At 48.7% G+C, this 20,544-nt stretch overlaps 5 protein-coding genes across 9 annotated transcripts; 2 read left to right on the top strand and 3 right to left on the bottom strand.

The window, feature by feature from the left end:
* Window positions 1-595: 595 nt before the first annotated feature.
* FOXG_00650 (uncharacterized protein) lies at window positions 596-3,945 on the top strand (the record flags this gene model as incomplete). The annotated part of the gene is made up of 4 exons (XM_018377139.1): window positions 596-694; window positions 760-1,305; window positions 1,350-3,217; window positions 3,268-3,945. The coding sequence occupies 4 exons, from the start codon at window positions 596-598 to the stop codon at window positions 3,773-3,775; spliced, it is 3,021 nt and encodes a 1,006-aa protein (XP_018232815.1). The 3' UTR covers window positions 3,776-3,945.
* Window positions 3,946-5,175: 1,230 nt separating this feature from the next.
* Window positions 5,176-9,304, bottom strand: FOXG_17916 (uncharacterized protein). Of its 4 annotated transcripts, XM_018397931.1 has the most exons (7): window positions 8,172-9,304; window positions 7,822-7,934; window positions 6,825-7,695; window positions 6,718-6,773; window positions 6,586-6,660; window positions 6,341-6,537; window positions 5,176-6,279 (listed from the first exon to the last, which is right to left on the bottom strand). In XM_018397931.1, the coding sequence occupies exons 1-7, from the start codon at window positions 8,259-8,261 to the stop codon at window positions 5,567-5,569; spliced, it is 2,115 nt and encodes a 704-aa protein (XP_018232811.1). In that variant the 5' UTR covers window positions 8,262-9,304; the 3' UTR covers window positions 5,176-5,566. The 4 variants fall into 4 exon arrangements, with proteins under 4 accessions (XP_018232811.1, XP_018232813.1, XP_018232814.1 ...); XM_018397933.1 differs by having other exon boundaries at window positions 7,822-9,304; XM_018397934.1 differs by having other exon boundaries at window positions 6,825-7,934.
* A 3,007-nt stretch (window positions 9,305-12,311) lies between these two features.
* On the top strand, window positions 12,312-15,772 carry FOXG_00647 (uncharacterized protein). 2 transcript variants are annotated; one of them, XM_018377137.1, is made up of 5 exons: window positions 12,312-12,644; window positions 12,759-12,859; window positions 12,919-14,251; window positions 14,299-14,466; window positions 14,515-15,772. In XM_018377137.1, exons 1-5 carry the CDS (start codon window positions 12,599-12,601, stop codon window positions 14,583-14,585), a joined length of 1,719 nt encoding a protein of 572 aa, XP_018232809.1. In that variant the 5' UTR covers window positions 12,312-12,598; the 3' UTR covers window positions 14,586-15,772. The 2 variants fall into 2 exon arrangements, with proteins under 2 accessions (XP_018232809.1, XP_018232810.1); XM_018377138.1 differs by having other exon boundaries at window positions 14,299-15,772.
* FOXG_00646 (acid phosphatase) lies at window positions 14,460-16,502 on the bottom strand. The gene is made up of 2 exons (XM_018377136.1): window positions 15,750-16,502; window positions 14,460-15,698 (listed from the first exon to the last, which is right to left on the bottom strand). The coding sequence occupies exons 1-2, from the start codon at window positions 16,375-16,377 to the stop codon at window positions 14,914-14,916; spliced, it is 1,413 nt and encodes a 470-aa protein (XP_018232808.1). The 5' UTR covers window positions 16,378-16,502; the 3' UTR covers window positions 14,460-14,913.
* An 881-nt stretch (window positions 16,503-17,383) lies between these two features.
* Window positions 17,384-19,070, bottom strand: FOXG_00645 (2,4-dienoyl-CoA reductase (NADPH2)). Its single transcript, XM_018377135.1, has 4 exons — window positions 18,794-19,070; window positions 18,537-18,730; window positions 18,418-18,482; window positions 17,384-18,359 (listed from the first exon to the last, which is right to left on the bottom strand). The coding sequence occupies exons 1-4, from the start codon at window positions 18,846-18,848 to the stop codon at window positions 17,750-17,752; spliced, it is 924 nt and encodes a 307-aa protein (XP_018232807.1). The 5' UTR covers window positions 18,849-19,070; the 3' UTR covers window positions 17,384-17,749.
* Between the last annotated feature and the right edge of the window lie 1,474 nt (window positions 19,071-20,544).

Here is a 20,544-nt window from a genome sequence, read left to right as displayed (position 1 = left end):
AGTGAATCACGGAGCGCTTTTCTCCTCGGCGAGGCAAAAGAAAGGCAGTGGCACTGTTGGCACCTGGCTTTGCCAGTGGAAGCTGCCGCTTGCCGCGTAGGTAGTGGGAGACTGCAGCGGTGGCAGTTTCCTCCTTTTATTTCTGTTTGTACCTGCCTATATCAAGCACATCTCCCAATCTCCAAGTTTCTCTCTTCTTCTTCTTCTTCTTCTTCTTCTTCTTCTTCTTCTTCTTCTTCTTCTTCTTCTTCCTCCCTCCACCTCCCTTCCGGTTTTTCACCTTGGCATGGTCTTTCGCATCAACCTTCCTCTTTTTCTCTTTATTTTCTCAAGGCCACAGTCCATGCCAGTGCGTCCTTGAAAACGACGGTTTCCTTCATTTACACATGCTCTATCACTATTCTGTTCGTTATTTGAACCAAAATACCACTCTGTTCTGTATCGTCCGGCTAATGTGTCAGGGTTACCATCTACGCTGAAGCGTTTAGCAATCTTCCTCAATTCCTCAACTACGCCTTGTTACGTGAGTATACATATCAGCACAGATACAAAACTGTTTATTCACTAGTCGTCTCAGCACCTTCGTGTCACAACCATGGATATTGTAGAGTTCTACGTATCTTGTAACCCTCCGTTACTCCCTAAAGGGGTGGCGCTGATATTTGCGAGTGTCGAGGAAAGAAAAGATGACCTTGTAAGTATTGAAAGCCTCTCCAAGAATTCTGCTAACACGTCTTTTTTTTTTTAATTTCCATTTAGGGAATCCTTGAGATCCTCTACGAACCTGAGATCCCTTGGTTCAAGCTCATTGCCCCAAGGGCTTCTCAACGCGAAGTCTCAGATTGGATGCACTCTCAACTAGAGGAGCTAATAGAATCAGAAGCTGACGCTGTTATACGAGACGAAGACAAAGATGACCACAGCACATCTGCCATCCAACTTGATATTGAAGTACTGGTCGAGGAACCACACATTATTGCCTTTCCTTCTCTCCAAACAATCCCGAAAGATATCCTCAATCAATATGACACGTTCCGATATCCCGACACTATCAAGACCTTGTCTTACAAAACAGTCTGGCGAGTTCCAGAATCATCTGGAGTCACTATCATGCAGATTCTCTCGAACTACGAGTCCTTGGGATCTGTTTCGCCTTTGGGCCCAAGCATCGACAGCCTTCAAGCACTTACGAAATGTGTCATTACACATAATTTCCAGGGTTCCTTACTATACATCGGCAGCAGTGAAAGCGAACAAGCACTAAGCGTTGCAAAACGAAAACTCGACACTCTCGCGAACTTTATGGTATTTCCTACGATCAAGTTGTGTCCTTCTTCTAATAAGCTTAGGATTCCCCCTTGCCCCCTACCGCTCATATGGTTCTTACTGAAAATTCGAGCTTGGTTACACTCTGCTACCGATACATGACACATACTGGATTATCCAGATTGACTTATGTTGATTCCGCCGGCACCTATCAGAGCGAGGACCAGGAGTACGCCTCGATCGCCAGTGCAGTATCCTTGAGAATTGAATCTGTTAGTCGGTACCGGCAGCCTGTACCCGATAGCGTCAAATATCCAATTCCAGAGCCCGGCAACTTGGCAACTTGGCAACCAGAGTTCCACCCCTTCTCTGGGTATTCATATGGAAACAAGCGGTCTGGTACCATAGCTGTTAGTGAGAACAAAAGACCCCGACAGAAGGTCCAGCATCAAGAATCGGATAGTATCGACAAGATCACCAGCCCTAAGGGAAACCGCAATCTCAAACATATCAGCACTACAGACTTACCACAAGTTCGAAAGTGCTTAGAAGCTCCCAGGTACCACGCTCGAAATCACAAGAAAATCACTAATTGGCTCTACAGCATCGAGTCCAGCGGAGACGGTGACCATTTGAAGCCACCCTCATTTCTGATAGAGGACAATGGAGAGCAGGGCCAGGGAATATCAACAGAGTCACCATGTGACTCATGTCCCGAGACATCGCGAAGTATTGACGAACCAAGGGAACCTCGGCTTGTCAACACTAAAGACGTCCCTCTTCTGGAGGCCAAGATCAAATATCAGATGCCAGAATCAGATTACCAGGCTTCTTCAAGCCAGCTTCCATTGGGCTTGGACTTACCAAAAAACAGTCTCAAGCTCCTCAATTTTCCCAATCCTTCCGATCCGCAGTCTAATACTACAAAGGATTTGATGGACATTAACGATGGCCCCATCACAACTCCTGCGCTTATGGATAGTATCCCTTTGCACGATCGCGGTAACAGACTTCAGACTGCATCAGAGGACCAAGGTGTTCATTCTGAAGTCACATTCGGCAAGAGAAACCATCAGGAGAAAAGATTGTTTGATACCATGAGACAGAAAGCTGCCTCTGGGCTAAGCTGGGCCAACGTAGCCTCAAAGAAGAAAGAAGAGAAGCGAGACGACAAGCCCACCTTCGGGCTGAACATACCTGTCACATTTGTCCCTGACAATCGTTCTGCAACTCCGACTCCAGCAACGCCAACATCCGAGGTTATTGCCAGCTTCAGCCATGTCCCGGCCAAGCAGAAAGAAGAGCACGCCAAGGACAAGTCAAATTCAACTGAGAAACCCAAGCCTGACCCAATCCCACAGACCTTCCAAATTGTTCCAGGAATGGACATGCCATCGACGGACCAGGTGGATTATAGCGAGATTCTGTCACAGGCTGAGAACAAGCTCAGTAAGTTGGTTGAAGTTCTACAAATAGTCCCCGGGAAAGTGAGCATTCAAGCTCAATTTGGGCGGCTGTGCCGCAAAGACACATTTCCTGCTTTGGTCTATGACGGTCAAGCGCCATCATGGGCTGTTAATAAAACCGTTGAGGCTCTAAACACTGAAAATCCGCATATGGGGTTTTATCCCATCCTCACAACAAGCGGGGCAGAAGCAAACACGATCCCTCAAATGTTTGGTGGCAGATCTCCGTGGCTATTGACGGAGAAGCGAGTTTACTACGAATTCCACTGCGTCGCCGAGAAGACGCTTGAGGCTGTCGTGGAAGTTGATGCCGATACCTTCCAGCACCAATACTTCCCCCCAGCGACTGAAGTCTCAAAGGCTTTCGTTCATTGCACTCGACGTGCATGGGATGTCAAATTTTCTGTCTCCCGCATGTATATGGAGGGGATGGCCGATGATATGGAAGAGTTTGCTGCATCATTGGTGCGCTCCATGAGTATCGAGTAAGTCACTCAGCCTAATCATTTGGTATGGTGTCAAACTAATTTCTTAGAACGAATGAGATGGGAGAGCTCGTGATCAGTACCGAGACAAAGAGCACCTCGAATTTGGGCGTTGATAAGGTTAGAATATGTCACGAAGCCCGATACCGAAATGGAGGGAAGGGGCCTAGCTGTCTCAAGGTTACTATGATACGGAGGGTTGAGAAACTTCCTGGTATTCCCAAAGGAACTTATCGGGGTCAGTCAGTTCCAGTAACACCCCCTGAAAACGGACGGCCTGGCCAGTGGTTCGAAACAAGCATTTCGTCCACACGAGCAGAAGAGATATTCCAAGAGAACATGGGTCTAGAGTTCGGCGATAAAACACATTGGACGCCTGAAACCCTACAGCACCAGGGCGTTTTCAGAGCCATCGCTGAACCTGCACTACAAATGGTCAGCCCGATGGACCATGTCGGCGATTCGAACTCCAACGGACAAGGCCCTCGCACTGATCGACAATCGTACAGTGCTGCTCAGGATTCAAAAGACCGGCAGAAAGGGAAATACTTTTGGTGAAACGCTGCAGGGACGATGTTTGATTCAACACGCGAAAATGGAAGACATGGATTGAAGTACGAAGTGTGATGGAGATGAAATGGATAGATGTCGGAGTTACTGAACGCCTTTTGTCAAAACTTTGAGCTATTATAAGATCGCGATGGCAATTTACATGATTCTGTGCCTCAATTACGTCACCACTGTATCCCTAACTGAAACAATTTTAGCAAGTTATGCCGGCCTCTAAATTCGTGGCCAGCCAACATGATCACTGAGACGCTTCTACCGTGCGGCTACATACGTGATGGCATTCCGTGTTGTTTCAATTACCAAAGCCTACAGGAGCCTCATAATAAAGGCTTTAACTAACACGACCCTAGAACTTGCGAATTGAGGTTCATATAAACTTTCGGTAAGAAATCCTATTGGCGTTGATACCTCGAGCTCCTTTTTTGCACTTTGATCTGCCTCATAGAAACTCGCATTTACAAGTCCTTGTCTAGGAAAAGATATACACTGCCTTGGAGACATACATTTCAACACACTGCCATGTTTTGCTTTTGTATTGGATGACTACCTGCTCTGGAACTTGGAAAGAAAATCTCCATGGGTAAAACCATGTGCGACACCAAAAAAGAAAGATGTGATTTCGGGCCCCCCGCTCGGCTCGGGCCGCGATTCCGATCTACACGAGGGATCTCGTGGTTTTTCAGCTGGAGAACTCTAATGTCGTCGAACTGATAGTTTCATGTAGATAAAAGCCAAATTACTAAGCTCTTAACTCTTGGGCCTAGGGTAGGTCGGCTCTTTCATTGTGTGTATGGGTACGAATAGTAACGGTGGTATGGACGTAAACTTTTACGCTGCGCGCTTCAATATCTTAATGCTAGCATGAACTTACTCGATGGTGAGCTTGAATCATTGATGTCAGAAATCTTCACCCATTTGGAGATCTTCTTGGCAATTAGGCAATCACGATTGTTGGGGCCGTCATTGACCATGTTTGATCAAGTGCGAACCTCCCAATGACTATGCACCCTCCTCTTCGTAGAGGTCAACAACTCCCCATGACCATATCATGACTAATGTCTTACGCGATGCAGTCCAGTAGCGGTTCGGATTCGGTTACGGAAACCGAGCTACTATGTAGCAGTGCGAGAGCTAGAATTAGGAAGGAATGAATGACTGGCAACTTACGTCATAATGGTATATGCCCCTGTTGACGCCGTTTGCATCGTTGCAATGGGTTGCTGACGCATAAGCATGGACGTAGGGCACTATCATCTTCCTCATGATCGATGGAATCTATAGCAGAAAGCCTCTTCTTGTAAGGGCCAAGTTTGTAGGGTTGCGGATCTACGCACTAGTGGGCTGCTCGACCATGCAATATATCAGCGTTGAGAGGCTCATTGAATGTCGTGGGCTCTCAAAGCTGATTCAGACCGCCATGAGTATAATCAGGCTGTCTTAGAAAGTCAGCTAGACGGTATGTGCGATATGTGGTGAGGTTGTTAAAATCAAACACAGGATGATGGTGGACGTTCGTTTCGCTTCGATTAAATACTAAATTCCTCCCCAACTCCTCCTTGAATGTGATCAACACAATTCCCGTGAGCTTCTCTATAGTCTTCTAGTATGGGCTTGCATAATCAATTCGTTCGGACCATGGGGAAATCCGCTCAACTCCTGGCGTCAAAGTATTCATGTTATGCTTCGTTTCGCAGCCGTATCGCCAAAGTCTATCCCCCAGCCCCGCTCCCATGGTTGTAGTCATAAGGGGAGGTATGTCAACATCTTCCCTCGTTTCGTCTAATCGTCCAATTGGTAGACCAAGCGAGCGATATTCCAGCACCAGTTCGCCGTCGAGTCTATCTTTTTCATATCGCGTAGCCAGTCTAAATATACTGTAACAGTTTGGGAGGCTTCCACATCGAAGCGTTGCCCGCAAAGCGACGACCGGATCCGACCCAACATGGGGTGCTGCTGCGATAAATGTAACAGAATTAGAACACCCAGCAGATTCTGTGACCAGAAGAAAGCAATCGGCACAAGTCGTTTGTTGGTACATGGGGGTGATAGGGCAATGGGCCACTTAACCGAGGCTTTGAGACATTCGGCCGCACCTTCAGCATCTTCTCGCGTCATGCTCTCAGGGTGATGAAGAGCCTTGAAAATACAGGGCCTGTGTATAACGTATTTGTTGTAGCTGTATCGTGTTCGGAGAAGTGCAGTTTGTATGTCGGCCGCGAACGGATACGTGGCTGGTGGAGTATCAAGATCCGGTGTAAACATGTAATTGCTCTGGAGAGATTCTTCCGTATATACGTCACCAAAGGCATTATGTGAAGGATCCGCGAAGGCCACATCCTGGTTATCCTGCCATCTTAGATGGCTGGGTAGCATGCTCCTCCACTGGTCTAGCTGTGCGTCGAGTTGCTTCATAACAGCTGCGGTCCCGGGACTCGAAGAGATGTTGAAGGGAGCGAACCCCGCAACGGGTAGAGACGCATCTGTGCCAAAGGCTTTAAGGCATTATTAGTGTGCGGTTGCTAAGACTGCCAGTGCATAGTTCTTTTGACGTACTCTTGTTGAGAACAGAATGGAAATTGGCCGAGAGCCTTCGGAGAACGATTTGAGAAGCGAAATGCTCATGAAAGTGTGTTTGTTGATTGACGATATAGTCCTCGTCAGTCATCGGTCCACTAAAGTCAGGGAGACCGATCGTTTCTTCCAGCTTTTCTAGCCCAGTCAGGGGTAGTCCAAACTCCATGTGGAAGCACCTGTCCTTGTTATTAATATGCCTTCTCATGCTGTTATCAATAACTTACGTTTCCATGATTGAACAGTGCCAGAAGACTCGCTTGACCAGATCTGTTCGGGGGCCGTGTAATTCGTCAGGTTTGCTATAAATATAATATTAGAATTAGGCTGCGTTGACTCATAACGACTGGGCCTCCCACCTCGTTATTAGACCCTGGCAGGCCAAGGACGCATACACATTCATCCTCCAACATTCCTGCCAGATCAGTTAGAAAGGGGTATTGGGGGTCTAGGTAGAGGTACCGACTAGAGCTTGTCCGCAGCTTGAGTAGTAGAGCGAAGCAAGTGCCAACATCTGCACATTTTCCAGGCTGACTTCACTCATAGCAAACCCCATCCTTTTCCGTGCCTCATTGAATAAAGCAAGACCAGGTGGCCGATCGATAGTACCTCCCTTGATTCCAGATGGTCGCTGCTTGTAAGCCGAGATTGGCACTTCTGATGTGGTGAGCGCCACCTCTCCAAGGGCAAAGACAAGTAGTACAAGGGATGAAAGTGCTCCTTCTTGGAATCCATTGTTGATGATTGAACTCAGTACGTTCGAGTTGAACCACTGTCTATCCAAGACAGGATGAAGCATGTTAATGACATCGAAATAAGCCTTACTAAGTCTTTGCATGGTCTCCCAGTCCACACTTGGGGGGCTAAGATTGAGAGTCGAGGTAGAGCCTGAGAGGTGCAGGGGTATCTGCAGAGCGCTGTTACTTGGTATTCCTACCGGCTGGAGTCCATCGGATGGCAGAGTAACGTTTGAGGCACGAAGTCCTCTCGGAAGTGCAGGAATCTCACCCAAGGCGGATGGAGCCTTCTGGCCAAGGCTTTCGAACATCTGGCGTACAACGGGCCATTCTGACATCTTGGACACAGACGAGTCATAGCGATAGCCGCCTGTGTCACGGTTGGGCGTTGGACTTGTAGGATGGTTGGGTAAGGATGTGCCTGGAAGAGGATCGTGGGAGTCGGGATCCACCAGTAGCGGCGTGTTGGTGGAATAAACGGCTGGAGGTTGAGGAGTGGTGAAGAGGGGAGGAGTCGTATTTTCCCGTTGACCCAGGTTGTCAATCTTACTTTCGACAGTCTTGAGTCGGTCTAGAATCTCAACCAGAGTTTTATCCTTCCTGTGGGCGGAGTTTAGCAAATTGCAGTTGTGTTAAGAGAGCGGCCCAGGCAACGACGACAGCAACGCCATATTCAGGTCAAGCTCTGCATCCTCGCCGCTTTATCAGGCTCCCGTAGTAACATACTTTGTTGGTTGGGGTTCTCGGTATCGACATTCGAGCTTGAATCTCTGGCATGTACCGCACTTTGGCCTTTGTTCATCACATCTTTGTTTTCGGTTGCGGCACGTCTCACAAGCCTGGGTATTTGTTAGTCACTTGGTTTGACAGTGGAACACTCGAATTGATAGCATGAATTGAGGAGAAAACAGGAAATATATCAATAACACAGATATCCAAAGCAACTGGAAGCTACGAATGGAATCCGAGATTGATACTGACAGAAAACGTCGAAATGAAAGCGAAAGAGGTGAGGGAACGACAGGCTAAGGCATTGGACCCCTGATTCAATGGCACGGTAATCAAGCCCAACATACCTGAGCTGCAATGGCACCGCGCTCTTTTCGATTACTTTGCGGCCCAGGTCCTGGAGAGACGTTGCTGGATGAGGATAGTCCTGGATCCATAACTAGAAGTGGCCGTATACCCCCATGTGACTTTGAGGAAGCAGTGTTTGGGAAACAGCAGCTCTAAAAAGCTGGCTAAAGTAAACTGAGTTCCCAGGTGTAATCGGTAGGCTCCATTGAGTAGAATGCCCCTCGAGATGAAAGTTGGTAGAGCGTTGAGGTATCGGTGGCTGTCTGTAATTGGGAAGCGAACAATGTCGCGACGATTTCGTGAGCTACCTGGCGTGGGTGGGAATAAAATAATGAGGGGCAGGACAATTAGAATGCACACACAAGGGAACTGATGTGGGCGACGGTGAGGGAAGACTGGGGATTAAATTGGGTACGTGATGACGGTTCCTGAGATGCAGTGACGAAGTTCAGATCAAGATGTGTCTCAATCCAATGTGCAGGGGGATATGGACTTTAATAACAACGGGGAAGCTAGAGGAGAGGCCGCCTTGTAGTTGGAATTTGAGAAGACATATCTTTAAGAGAGAGTTTTTGAGAGCGCACGAGAGGAGCAAGGGCGCGGAAAAAGATTCTCAAAATGGGACTGGCAGGATGTGAACAGAACTCGACCGGAGCCAAGCCCGGCTCCGACAAGAGACGAGGGGAACAGATACAAGACCTTGACTTGAGTGAAGTCGAAGCTCGTCAGGTTTCGGTGCTAGAAGCAGTTGGAAATCCGTCAGTGCGGCCAAAAAGCGCCCATTTGAACAGCCATTCACCGGGGTGGTGCGAGGTAAGAAAAATGGAGGGCATCAAGATAATCCAACGTCCTGTCCCGTCTCACCATGTTTATGAGGAGCCTAGCACCACGCGGCTGATGCACGGTACCATTCACTCCTCGAGGCCGTACCGAACCGTTAATTGCACCACACCGTCCGAGCTCAGCAGCCCACCATGAATGGATGAATGAAGCTTGAGCCGCCCGATGAGGTTCCCTACTTGACGACCCTGTGTCTGCATCCATGCCGGCGGACGTCATTGCCGGATCTCTTAACGGGCCGGGGGATCGAGCTCCTCTCTCCGGCGTTGGTTCTCTCATGACAGCTTTCCAGATCCAGAGCCCACACACACCCGATCGATGCGTGCGCACACACACCAGACATCTAAATCGACCAAACCTGCGGCGAACAGCGTTAGAAGCCCTGGTTTTCTAAAGGCACGCTCCCTTTGGTTTGGCGTCACGCCGCCGTCGCCACTGCTGGTGCGGGCAGTTAGAACGTGATCGTCCATAATCTGCACCGACCGTCCGGAGCTGGGAACTAAGCGACCACTCTCCTGGGAGACCTTTTGCGTGGAGTAGTGCTTGGCCGTCGACCTCATCCCTTCAGCAGTTGCGATTACTGCCATGACTGGTTGCGCTGGCTTGTGATCGGCCATCATCTTTCCAGCCCTGTTTAGCGTACCCTATGCGCCAAAAGAAAAGAGGTACATTTCGCAGCAAATGAATATCCTATTCTTCACAGCCATGTGCGTGTCTTGTGCCTGACCTGGCCTGGCTTGGCTATGATGCCTGAATGAAGGGTCCATTGAGGCGTCATTTTGTGTCGCGTTAAGCCGATGAATGCATACCTTAATTGTTCCTACTAGGTACCTTTGAGACAGCAACAACCCTGAGCTGGATCTCAACACCCTCACGATAGGAATGATTCATGTGATGACGCCGCAGCAAAACCTTAGCTGCCCTTGGGATATGGCAATGTGCCACAATCCCAGTCATCAGAGCTCATTCGTTGATGGCAATTCGTCAAAGAGCCATTCCGAATTAGCATCTGACATCTATGGGCATTCCCCAAGTCCGATGCTGTGTTGTGGAGGGGCCGTAGGGGTTGTGCTAGGTTGGGAAATAGCCTTTGTGGCTTGCCGTAAATGTGAGCTATCCCAGCTCGTAGTCGAAAACTGACCGCGGCCGTATGCCCAGAATTATCACAGTGAAATTGTTTCATTCATCACGAATATCAAAGACATTCGGAGCAGGTCCTTCTCTAGGCACTTATGCCGGTACAATAAGGCTGAGCTCCTGCAGTGTCCTGGGTTGGCTATGATCGACAGGCTCTTGCCTGCTGAAATGACAGAAGCAAAGACTCGCAAGATCTGTCTTGTGATTAAACGGGATCAGAGCCGCAATATGCAGGGGATCGGAACCCAAAGCCAACGCTGAACCAACCATGATGTTGTAAAAAGGGCTTAATATCGATTATCGACCTCTCCTCAGCTGAGCAAGGTATTATGAGCAAACAGCTAGTTTTGGCTGGTCATTCATCCAATTCAAGATGGCAGCAAAATGCTGCAACTTGTCTTATCATAGCCCAGCTTCTAGCATGAGCGACCAATGAACTATTGATCATCCAATTGCGCCGGTCGTTGCTGGCTTCCAATACCTAGGTAATCAACTCGACGTCCCTGAGGGCAGAGGTTTGGAGACTGCTGAACCGAAACGACTTATGATGGATTTACCTGCAGGCCCCCTTGCTTGAATATTCGCAAACTGCTAAGAAGTAACTTCTGCCTGGAGGAAGAAAAGACTAATGTGATATTTTTGCTGTGTTGCTTTGATCTATCTCGCCGAGATATTGCTATGGCTTATAAAATGAATGAATGTCAAGAAGTAACCACTCCACAACAGGATGAAGCAGTCCACAGCCAACCTTGGCAAATTAGTGCTTTGGTGACAACGTTAGGTCATACTGAAAGAGGGTGTGGAATTAAACAAGCACATCGATCAACTTAGCAGTTCAGTGTTCCTGAAGTCAATCCAGTAAGTTTGCTCCTTATCAAGTAAATTATGATTAATGCAGGTACGGAGACGGCGAGACATTTAGCTACCATGCGTAGCTGCTCTGTTTCGCATCCGAGATTCTGCAGGCGAGTAAAATGCTGTCGAGCTGGATTCCGATCGGAGAGGTCGAGACATGGCTGAAGAAGTCTCCGAATAAACGACGGATCTCAAGATTCAGCAAGGGATGATCCATGGGGCTGTCTGTGGGCTGCCCGAGACAAGGGTGATGCCACCCATGCAATGCATGTCCAGTGATCCCCGCAACGGCGAGCTAGTCTTGAACCTGGCAGACATGGCTGCTGGTGTCTGGCTACTGATTAACAAGAGCGAAAATGATAGGATAGAGAGAGCAATCCGGGTTACCAAGTGTAAGAGATCATCATATTCGTCATTATGTTGAAGCGGGTCCTTGTAAAGTCTTGGCTTGAGTTGATGATCTCTTTGACGCTTGCGGGTTGAAAAGAGAACAAGTCAGAAGTCGTATTCAGGCTGAACTGTGTAAAAGAACCGTGAGGAAACCTACGATCGATCCAATGTCTTGGTCGTACCTGCCAGACCCACAGGAGCATCAAAGGAATTTACAACGGGCAATTAGCATTTGAGTGGCCGTTGAACCTGCCACCTAGGTACTTAAGCAGCTCGGGGGTTGCTCTGAAAGAATCTTCTATGACATGAACGTAATACGAAGAAGTTACATAGCATGAACCAGCATGTCACTACTTCCCTGTAAGGTGGTAGGTAGTTTGTACTTTGAAATGGTCCCATAGATTGTGGCAGTGATTTGGAAACTTGGCTTAACCTACGTGTTTTCAAGGGTCCTTTGATTTGAACAGACCAGACTCTTTGACCCATTGCCAGGAGCTCACCCGTTTCATTGGACAAGAGCTGAAGACCTCAAAGTGACACCCACAACACAAGGTTCCAACTGGGGTGATATTGGCGTGCAGCAGCAAGAGATCAGCCTGATCATCGTTCACTATTTCCACAAGCTCACAGTGCTCTAATACTGTGTTTGTGATGACCTTTTGGACGAACACGATTGCCTTGTCTAAATTGCAGGTAGCAAATGAGGAGTCTACAGAAGGTGCAACGTGACCAGAATCTTAGATTCCGCCAAGAAACTGCTTCTGGTCGGCAGTTGAAGCTTCTTTCACTGTCGCGGTGCAGAGCATAGGGTGATGAGCTCCACAAACCAAACCTTGAGCTCACTGTACCCCGGTAATTCAATCACGGCAATTGGAGAAACAAGCGGAACCCTCGGTCCATCTCCACCCCCATATTTACACAAATGCGTCCACATCTGGTTGCTCGTGCTGATAGTCTGCAAAAATGTCGACGACTTGACGATACCATTTTGGAAGAAGCCGATCCAGTCAAACCCGTCGATTTGTCCCCAAGGAGAAGAATTTCTCACTGGGCGTTTTTTTTCCATACCTCCTTGCCGCCCTTCACGATTGAAACGCGAGTGTTTGTGACCTCCACCAGAACCAGAGGGTGGGTGCTGTCGCCGCTCCACTGTGCTGTCCCTCAGCCAAGCTCACTCCCCTGATCGGTACTCCATCTCTTCAAGATGCCTTTGGGGATCCTCGAAGCAAAGGGGATCGAGCATGTTCCTGGTGCGTACTTAACGTCACCTCCATACCAATATGGAGCACATGGCCTTCCATCGCCGATAGCAGAACACACACTTTTCAGGACATGACGAATTGACAGATCGCCCAATCCCATAGGCACAACGCAGTACTTTGACGATCCGTCTCGGCCCCAGGTAGCTGGCGAGCATCATGGGAACCTCAAGCGCGTACAAGTTGGGACCGAAACCATTATCCTCGTATGTATTGTCTGCCTTGGGGCTTGTTGCGCGTACACTGACGCTGGCACGAACCTCAGATCCCTCAGCCTTCTGATGACCCAAACGATCCGTTGAACTGGTCACTTTTGCGACGCGACCTGATCACCTTTCTACTCTGCTTCGCGGGTATTCTCGCTACCGCACTCGGCCCTATCCTCGCTGCCAATACGATCACAATCTCTCTGCTCTTCTCGAAGGACTTCACAAAGGTTGCCCTGTTGACGGGATATTTCTTACTGGGTTGCGGTGCTGGCGCTATTTTCTTCGTTCCGTCCGGCCGCATCTGGGGGAAGCGACACTTGTTCCTCATAGGTATCCTTATTCTTATCGCTTCCAGCGCGTGGGCCGGGTCTGTAGGAACCAATTATGGAAGTTTCATTGGAGCCAGAATTGTTCAAGGCGTTGGTTGCGCACCCTATGAGAGCTTACTCAATGCAGCTGTGGGTGACCTCTACTTTGTCCACCAGCGAGGAGTGAGAATGGCCTTTACGAACCTGGCGGTCTTCGGCGGTGCCTTCTTCACTCCCATCTTGGTGGGCAAAATCACTGATTCCATGGGATGGAAGTGGACGTTCTACTTCGTTGCCATCTTTCTTGCTGCTACGCTCCCGGCCATTTTCTTCTTCTGCCCCGAGACGGCATATCGACGAGAAGCCAGTCTGAACACTGACACTACCGGTGAGCTAGGAATAGAATTGACTACCAAGGATAAACGTCAAGCGCCGTCACCACAGACAGAGTCCGGATCTTCTCGTTCTCCGGAACCTACCCAGCACTCCGCTGGTTTCACCTTCTTGCCTAAGTCCAATGCTCTTCAACCCATCGGCCATTCTAATACACCTAAGAAGACCTTTCTTCAGTCGATTTCTCTGTTTGATGGTCGGAAGACGGATGAGCGATACTGGGTCCTTTTGCTGCGACCGTTTCCCCTCCTCACTCATCCAGCATTTATCTGGGGCTGCCTGATCCAGGGAGCCATGATCGGCTGGACAGTATTTATCGGAGTTATTGTCGCCGCCATTTTCATAGGGTCTCCTTACTACTGGGACGAGGTTGATGCCGGCTACACTTACACGGGCCCATTCATCGGTGCCGTCCTAGGTTTTGTCTTGGCAGGTCTGCTCGCTGACACAAGTGTCAAGTACATGACCAAGCTCAACAAAGGCATATACGAACCAGAGTTTCGCATTCTTCTTGTGATCCCCATGATGATCATTGGAGGAATCGGATTATATGGGTTCGCCTTAACTGCACCTGGTGTGGTAAAAAAGGAATACTCATATGTCGTACCTTTGATCTTTTTCGGATTTGAAGTCGCAGGAATGGTCATTGGTGCTGTGGCCAGCTCACTTTACATTGTTGATGCCTATCGTATGTTTTTCTCGTCGTATAAACAGCTGTCACTAACATCATTGCAGGAGATTTGACCATTGAGGGCTTCACCATCATGATCATATTCAAGAACTTTTTCAGTTTCATCTTGACTTTCTTTGCCTACAATTGGATTAATGACGGTGGTATCGAACGAACAATGCTGGCGATCGCCTCGATTCAAGTGGTAGTATGCCTTCTCAGCATCCCTATGTGTAAGTCGGTTTCGATCGCACGTTGGTTCTCATGCTGACTTGCTCTAGATATCTACGGTAAGCGGGTGCGAGCATTCTACTATCGCCATGATTTGCTTGATATGACTGGTCTTCGCTAGCTGTTCAAACAGTTTCGAGGAATTAAGATGTTCGATATATCGTGAGTTGGGTAAAAGCAACAGATGCGTTTCTAGAGTACCCAGGGTTGGGTTATTTTTAATGTTTATTTCCTGTTAGACTTCATAAGGGAGCATGACACGATTTTTGGATATCATTGTTAGATCATAGCCATGAGAGTTCGGCGATATTGTCGTTAATACAATATGACACATCAATTCATTGCGTAATGGCTATTCTGGTATCTGAAAGCGAAAATCATAACATCGTATGGGTCATGTATATTCTGGCCAAGAAATATTTACTTTCCCACTACCTATCGTCTCATGTTCACGCCTTGACCGCTCCGGCCTGGGACGCGCCAGCAGCTGCAAGCGTCGACTTCTTGACAAGACGCAGGCCGCCAAGCAGAATAAAGGCAGCCTGGACACCCAAAATGACAACGAGAGTAACAAGGGCGCCAATGACGCCAGCAACCGGCTTCGAAACACCGTTGCCAGAGCCACCAGAGCTTGATTGAGACGAAGTAGAGTCATCATCCGAGTTACTAGCACAGTTGCCGTCGTGGTTTCCGCAAAGCTTGCACCAGTGCTTGGTGTCCTCGATGGCGAAATCAGACATGCCAGTCTTGAAGTCCTTCCAGGAGATGGTGGTCTCATCCTTGCCGAAGAGAGGGAACATCTTCGGGGTGTGTTCGGCAGCAGTGCCGTTGGCAAAGTAGAAGCGGACACTGACGTCGTCGGCAGTAGGGTTAGTGGCGTTGGTTACGAGCTCAAAAGCCATAGATGATGCGTAGTCGACGACTCCCTTGAAGTCAGAGCTAACCTTGTCGAGGCCAGCAAGACCGAAGAAAGACATGAAGGCGGCGTAGGCACCGAACTGAATGTTGACCTTGGGTCCCTTTTTGCCTTCTGCAAGGGGCTCAAGAGCCTCGATGATCTGGCCAGCGAGCACAGAGCCAGCAATGGCACGGACAGGCTCGCTGCTGTTGTAGGCGAGGTTCCACTCATGGATAGAAGCGAGGTTGTAGAGCTTTTCCAGGGTGGAGTCATCGAGCAGATCATCAGAAGAGATGCTAGAATTGTGAATGCGAGCAACATTGATGAGATCAAAGACTATGCGAGTTAGTGGGGGCCTATGTGCTTGAGATTTATCCATGAACTTACTGGTATAGGCATTCTGGAAGTTGGCCTCATCCTTGCCGTAGGTCCCATTGATGACAGGGAGAAGGCCCTGGTAAAAGCTTTCAGAGTCCTTGTATACTCCAGCGTACTCGGGGGAGGAGAAGTAATCATTCGAGCTAGCCTCAGCGTTGGTGCAACCACTGTTGCCCTGAAGCCAAGCGCTGTTCTCAGAGTTCTTGTCGCTAGCTGCAGTAGAGACTGCAGCAATGGGGATATATTGATATCCGCTGAAAGGAGCCTCGACCTTGGATCCATTGGCAAGAGTCTCAAACTGCTTGGTAGGAGGGTAAAGTCCCTGCAAGAATACAAGAGCAGAGTTCTGGAGCACAGCGTCGGCGGGAGAAGTAACATCTAGCTGAGACAAGACGGCTGACTCGGGGCTGAGGCCGGTGATCTTTCGTGAAGCATCCTTGCTCACATAAGTATCGCGATACCAAGAACCGGAAGAGTGAACCTCGTCGGCTCCGAGAGCTGTGAAGTTTACGGGCTTCCAAGCCTTGGCAGTGCGATCACCGTGACGGTGGAAGACGTAAAGGCCAAGGACATCTTCGGCAGCAGTCAAGGAGGGGAGGGAAGATAGAAAGAGGAGGGAGAGGGGCTTGGCGTGCATTTTGGGTGTGTGTGTGGGACGTTGAATGAAGCTATACACACTTACTCGTAGCCACTGTTGACGACAAAGGGGAAAGGAAGAGAAGAGAAACAGTCAAGAGAGAGCGAGGAGTGGATAAAATATATACATTTCTCATCATTACCTATTACAACAAGATAACGTACGTTCTTAGGAGAGTCAAAAGATATGGGATCGTAGGTAATTCCCCCCGCCCTGTTCGGCTCTGAGCGTGCCGTGTAGCTGCAAGGTTCCCACACCATGGATCTCTCCAAGTCAAGGTTGATTCTCTAGTTCAGCTAATTGAATCCTCTGGACCCTCTTTATTTCTGCATAGTCATACCTAGATAGGAAACTCTCTTCACACCATAATCATGATGATTTTGCAGACCTAGCTTATTTCTGGAGCTTGATTCTCGAATGTTTTGTGCTAAGAGTGTCGAGTTCAAAGACAACGCGAGATTTAGATACCTATGTCCGAGAAATTGATGATTGCCGCTGGATACGGATCATATCACTCTGCCTCACCTGTCAATTGCACGATTAGTTAATATCATTCGTCAACGAAAAGCCCATGGGAGCTCAAAAGTGACCCCTCCTTGACTGGCCTTGCCCTAGCGGGCACTAATGCAAGCCCACACCAACCTATCAACCAGTCTCTGTAATCAGATAAACAGCCACAATTGGCTTTTTCATTAAGTTTCCAGGCACTTTTGCCCAAGAGTGGGAGAGAAGGGAAAGACTCACAACGGCCATCGGAGGCAATTTGATTGGATGTCGGCCGGGTCGCGGCTCTAACGGGTCGATTATGCCGTACTATCTCCGGCTCTTCGTTCATGGATCGAATCGTGAAATGGCATGTGGTATTTCGTATGGGTTTCGGGCTCTTTTTCGGAATGGAGAATATGGGGTTCGCGGAGCATTTCCTTGCCAAGTAACGTTGCTGTAAAGAATAAGCATATAATGTCCCATGCAGGGAGATCAAAGGGCGTAAAACCAGCAAGTCTGGTCTTAATCAAGTAATCGGTCTATTGTATTTGGGGTGCAATTATTCTTGTCAGATATCTAACAAAACATTATCATGGAAGCTAAGATCGGCTCCGTCAGACCATCCACTTCCGGAGATGTCAACGCCAAGGCGGATCCCCAATTGGATGTTATCTATCATCCCAGAACAAGTATCTCCGTCACTTCCGATCCTCCGATCCCTGGGGCTCTGGTCCAGCTGATAAGATAACCTGATTCTAGCTAACACTTGATCTGATATTGAAACATTGTGGCTTAGCTTATATAATATCGCCTCATGGTCCTCCATACCTGCCTCGTCAAATGGTAATCTTGGAGCTTGATCTATATCGTACAGCAACCAGTATCCTTACAACTTGGCCTTTCCGTTCTTTCTTGGATCTCGCAGGTTCTTTGAGAACTCTCCGTTGAGAATATAATCCGGATACTCCATGCCAGCCTCAGTTCCCACGCTGATGGCTCCCTGGCGTCTCCATGCAGCGCCATCAACAGCCAGGACTTGTCCACTGACATAGCTTCCGGCTTCGCTGAACAAAAAGACTGTCGCATCTGCGATATCTCGTACAGTTCCAGCGCGGCCCAGCGGGATTCCCTTGGCGTATCTCTTCTTCTCACTTTCTGCATCGCTCCCCAATCTGGCCAGACCCTCAGTGCCATCGATACCTCCTGGGGCAATTACATTGCTTGTCACCCCTCTTGGTCCATACTCCAGGGCAACGGACGCCATGAGTGAGTCGATAGATGCCTTAGCTGCAGAGACGTGTGCCTGGAGAGGCATGCCGGTGTAATGGAAAGTGGCAGAGACGTAGATGATACGAGGGGTTGAGCTCTTCAGGAGATAGGGCATTGTCGCCTTAATTGTGTTGAATGTTCCCAAGACATCGATGTCCATTACTGACTTGAACGCATTGGAGCTGAGGCCTTCAATCGGAGCGACAAAGTTGCCAGCTGCACCAGCGCTATGATATGATATGCATTAGTATGTTATATCCAGGCATGGTCAAATTGAAGCCTTACATGACAAAGTCGATCCCTCCAAGCTCTTTCACGCATCGCTCAGCAGCAGCCTGAAGACTGTCGATCTACGCACAGTCAGTATCATCATGACCGTCGTCAATAGACGACACGCGTCATACCTTTCGAACATCACATCCTCCGATTCCTATCACTTTGGCTCCCTCTCTTACACCCGCGATGTCTTTAGCCGCAAGCTCTGTCTTCTCGACACTTCGGCCAATGATGCATGCATTTGCACCCAGACGAACTAATGCTCGCGTCTGCATGCTGCAGATGCTTCCTGCACCGCCAGTCACGAAGACAACGCGACCATCTAGATGATTTCACATGTTAGCAAATCTCTACCAAGAATAGATTCGATCGTCTTGAGACTGACTGAAAATCCCATCTCGCCAGACGGGGCTGAGATACTCAGACTCAGGAACGGGCATTGTGATTCGATTGAGGTCGACACGTGGCTCAAGGGTACTTCAGGTGACGCAAATACTAGCTCAATACCAGTTTCCAATAAGGTGATGTCGAAGGGAGTCAATTGTATGATTAATGTAATCTGGAGAAGTGATTAAATGGATGACTGTTCGGCTGAAGCAAATAAGGTTCAGGTGCCGGGCCGTCGTGCCTCGGCTTGGAGTGGGTCACTATCAACAAAACAGCCACATGGAATCTGGGGTTGATCTCCACTAATCCTCCGACCGCTCTCGGCCGAGTTGAGCAATGATCTAAAGGCCCGGGCCGTTTGCCACATGGCATGAGAAATATGGTCATCATCTCAACGGATTCACTATCTCTGCATAAATTAAACAAGTTGCTTGGTGTTATCGTTCATTCAACATATCTATCAAAGGTATGGCAATACCTCGGTTCGGTACTTACGACGATAAAAAGGATGTCATACTAGACAGCATGAAACTCAGCATGTGAAATCGGATGAAGACCTTTTGTTTCAAAGAGAAACAGGCCCAATCCAACATCCCAGTGGTGTGATTTTATCAATGCCAGGCAGGATACGCACGTCACTCGCGTTGTCTGCGCAAGGGACATGGGGTTAGGAGCTGTAGAAGAGGTATCATAGACTCTTCTGTGCCACTCTGCACATAAATGACTTGAAACTGGGAAGACAACTTGCACTGCTATGCACTTGGCTCCTCGTAATTTAAGCTTCATGCCTAGTTCCCGCGGACTGCATTGCCGCCCACAAAACGAACAGAGCCAGGTTTGTGCATGGCCCCCACATCCATGCTCCCTAATCACCTTTAGTTTTAGGAGAACCTGGAGAATTTATAATGAGATTGTCCTGACCGTGATGAAAGCTCAAAGGCCTCAAGAGCGGAAGCTATTAGTGTGATTTGTGGCTATCCGAAGGACGTCCCAATCCACAGTCGACCCATAACGCCTCGCAAACCAATGTCAAAGTGGAATAGTCAGGGGCCAACTGAAACATCCATTGATAGCGAACCTTTAAGGTATACACGCGTAAGCAGTATTCACCTGGAACTGCGTAAAGCTACCGACTTGTTCTTCTTTAAACACCTGGGTCTTGGCATCAAAATGTCCTAACAGCCATGGTTTCGTCTCAGGTCTAAGCGCGGGGAGTGAGATGGCACTCTTCAACCAACAGGGATGAACGTGGCAGATCTCGCTTATTCTCAGCTGCATCGTACGGGCCCTGTTGTCTCTCTTCTCCTCAATCTTAGGTCATTGGCCATAATATTCCGCCTCACCAGACTGTCAAACGGTTACCGGTACATCCCGCGCGGCATGCGCCTCAAAAGCTCGCACAGGCGCGCTTATTCCCCCTCATTCCCCGCAGCATCAGCTTTATACCCGGCCAAACTCCATATTAACTCTGATCTTTGCCCTTTACTTGCATATTGTCTCTTATCTCAGGCGTAAGTTAACCAAGATCAGTGGGGTTAAGGGACTCGATTGCCGTAAGCGAGCTGTCAGAGCCCAAAGATGGTGGGATGGCAACCTGCGTCTCACTAGCATAGCATAGCGTATTCCGTCAGCCGTCGTGACAGTCCTGATGCCAACGGCAATGTAACCACGCAGTGAAAACACCGACGACATCCCTGCTTGTTTGGCGATAACCGGAGTGCTGCATCTTCCGAGTCTACGAGGTAAGCC

Source organism: Fusarium oxysporum, chromosome 1 (assembly GCF_000149955.1).
Source record: "Fusarium oxysporum f. sp. lycopersici 4287 chromosome 1, whole genome shotgun sequence".
Classification (NCBI taxonomy): domain Eukaryota; kingdom Fungi; phylum Ascomycota; class Sordariomycetes; order Hypocreales; family Nectriaceae; genus Fusarium; species Fusarium oxysporum.
Note: the sequence above shows the minus strand (reverse complement) of the source record. Positions and strands in the feature narration are given on the sequence as shown.